The following is a 2,187-nucleotide window of genomic DNA, read 5'->3' as shown; positions in this document are numbered from 1 at the left end:
TGTTTTCGATAAACTTTCGATTTAAGAAACGGTAAAAATAAAGCAACTAGTAATAACAACAATAATATAATAAGGTAAGGGAAGCGAGTGAGAAATTATGTTCCATTGGATATTTATCATCAAATATCTTGTGCTGATCTAATCCCTAGCTCAAATTATGTTAGTACTACTACAATTGTGACTTCATTTTCAAAGTACTAGAGGACCACAAGAGGGAGGGACTGACTCAAATGAGAAAGTAGATCATACAGCTAATCAAATCACATGCAATGTCCACTCAAATAATAAAGCAGCCACGTAATATGTACAGAAATTCCACTACATACAAACACATAAAAGAACAAATTCAGTCAGAAATCTCAATCAGACACCATTAATTCACCAGCCTAGAAAATATCTAAAGATACCACAAACATCAGAGTACCACATAAAGTGGGAAACAGAACATGTAATAAGCACCATCATAGGTAATTCCAAAATTACCAGGTAAGAGGACATTGTCAAATTACCAAGTGATTAATTATTACTAGTACTTAATAAATAAAGATGGATCCTTTCTAGTTTTTAGGTCGAAACAGCAGCAAAAAGAAAGAGATCTAACATATAAGAAGCCAAATATTCAAGCTAGAAACAAGAAAAAGAAGTGAAAATAGGAAGAAAAAAACGACATTAAATTAAATCGTCCAAAAAGAAAACCAAAAAAAAGAGGGACAACAGAGCGAAATTAACCTCCATGGTCAATCTCTACATCATAATTGTAACTGCTAATGAGAATTTGAAAGAGAGCTTAATTTTACTCTTCAGGTTTTCTGCAGAGAATCATATGCATAGGAGAGAAAATGCCTTTTTCACCACCTTTAGACAAATAATCAGCAGTCACGAACAACATCTCGTGCACATCAACTGTACCTTTTGGTGCAATTCCAAGAAAAGCAAGAATTGTGACCAAAATATGGTTCCTCCAGTAAGCAATTCTCCCCATTTTCAGCCTCGTCCACCACGGGTTTGATGGCGGTTTAGCCAAATCTTTCTCCTTCACTACCTCAAATCCGACTTTCTTAGCAACTTCAGCAATGTCTTTGTAACTCCTCAGCCCTGGTAAAGCATCACCTCTTTCAATCCCGTGGATAATTTCGACATGTTCCGGGTCTTCGGGTTTGTACAATTCGGTTGTGACCCATTCATAGGAAACGTAAAGGGATCCGGGTTTCATTACCCGGTAGATCTCCTTATACACTTCTTCAAGCTTAGGAGCGTGACACGTAGCTTCAATTGAATAAGCTCCGTCGAAGCTGTTGTCTGGAAAGGGCATTTGCAGGAAATTGCCGCAAACAACTTCGCACAAGGAATCGAGGCCAGCTTTTTTGTTGTGCATCCGGGCTCGTTTCACCTGATACTCATTAATTGTGATGCCAACAACGTTAGCCCGTGAATGGGCCGCAATAGCCCGCATCGGCCCGCCAACGCCGCAACCTGCATCCAGAATGCGAGCCCCGGGCTTAACACCTATTAGATCTACAGCCATTTCTTCGTGAATACGTGTGGCTTCACGGTGAGATTTCCCAGGGATAGAAGGGGAAAAGTGAAAAGACTGACCCCAACCCCATTCGTAAATATCAGTGACGAGATTATAGAACGTATCGACGAAGGCCGGGACTTTATCGGCGGTTTCGATTTCTTTAGGGCGGCGGAAGAAAGACCAGTATTGTTTATAATTGTCTTGGACATTCTCTTTCTCGATGGACCCGCCGGAAAGTTGGACGGCGCGTTTACCTTTAACCTCGGCGGAGCCAAGGATGCAAACGAACCAGTAAAGTCCACCGGCAGCTAGAAGAGCGGCGGTACAGATGAGAGTGAGAGAGTCCATTAGTGGGACTGTGGGAGTGAGAAAAGAGGAAAGTGATGAGAAGAGAGCAAAATGAAGCGTGAGAAGTGGTGTGGCTTTTTATGAAGAGAGCGTGTGAAAAGTATTTAGCAGAGGGCGCATGAGGACAAAGTGACAACCAACTGACCAAGTGAAATACATAATTAAAGTTCGAATATTTTTGGATTGTATAAGGAAATATTGTTATAGAGAATAAATATTAGTATGACATAATATTAAATTTTGTTTCGAAAAATCTTAGTTTTTTTATAGTGAAGTGCTATTATATAAGGATGACGTAATAGAGAGGTCTGCCCATAGTA

General features: G+C 40.0%; 1 protein-coding gene across 1 annotated transcript; it reads right to left on the bottom strand.

The window, feature by feature from the left end:
• Positions 1–577: 577 nt before the first annotated feature.
• On the bottom strand, positions 578–1,977 carry LOC109216124 (24-methylenesterol C-methyltransferase 2). The gene has a single exon (XM_019380255.1). It carries the CDS (start codon positions 1,865–1,867, stop codon positions 794–796), a length of 1,074 nt encoding a protein of 357 aa, XP_019235800.1. The 5' UTR covers positions 1,868–1,977; the 3' UTR covers positions 578–793.
• Positions 1,978–2,187: the final 210 nt, after the last annotated feature.

Source organism: Nicotiana attenuata, unplaced genomic scaffold (assembly GCF_001879085.1).
Source record: "Nicotiana attenuata strain UT unplaced genomic scaffold, NIATTr2, whole genome shotgun sequence".
NCBI lineage: Eukaryota > Viridiplantae > Streptophyta > Magnoliopsida > Solanales > Solanaceae > Nicotiana > Nicotiana attenuata.
The sequence above is the reverse complement of the archived record's forward strand: the minus strand, read 5'-3'. Positions and strand labels throughout refer to the sequence as shown.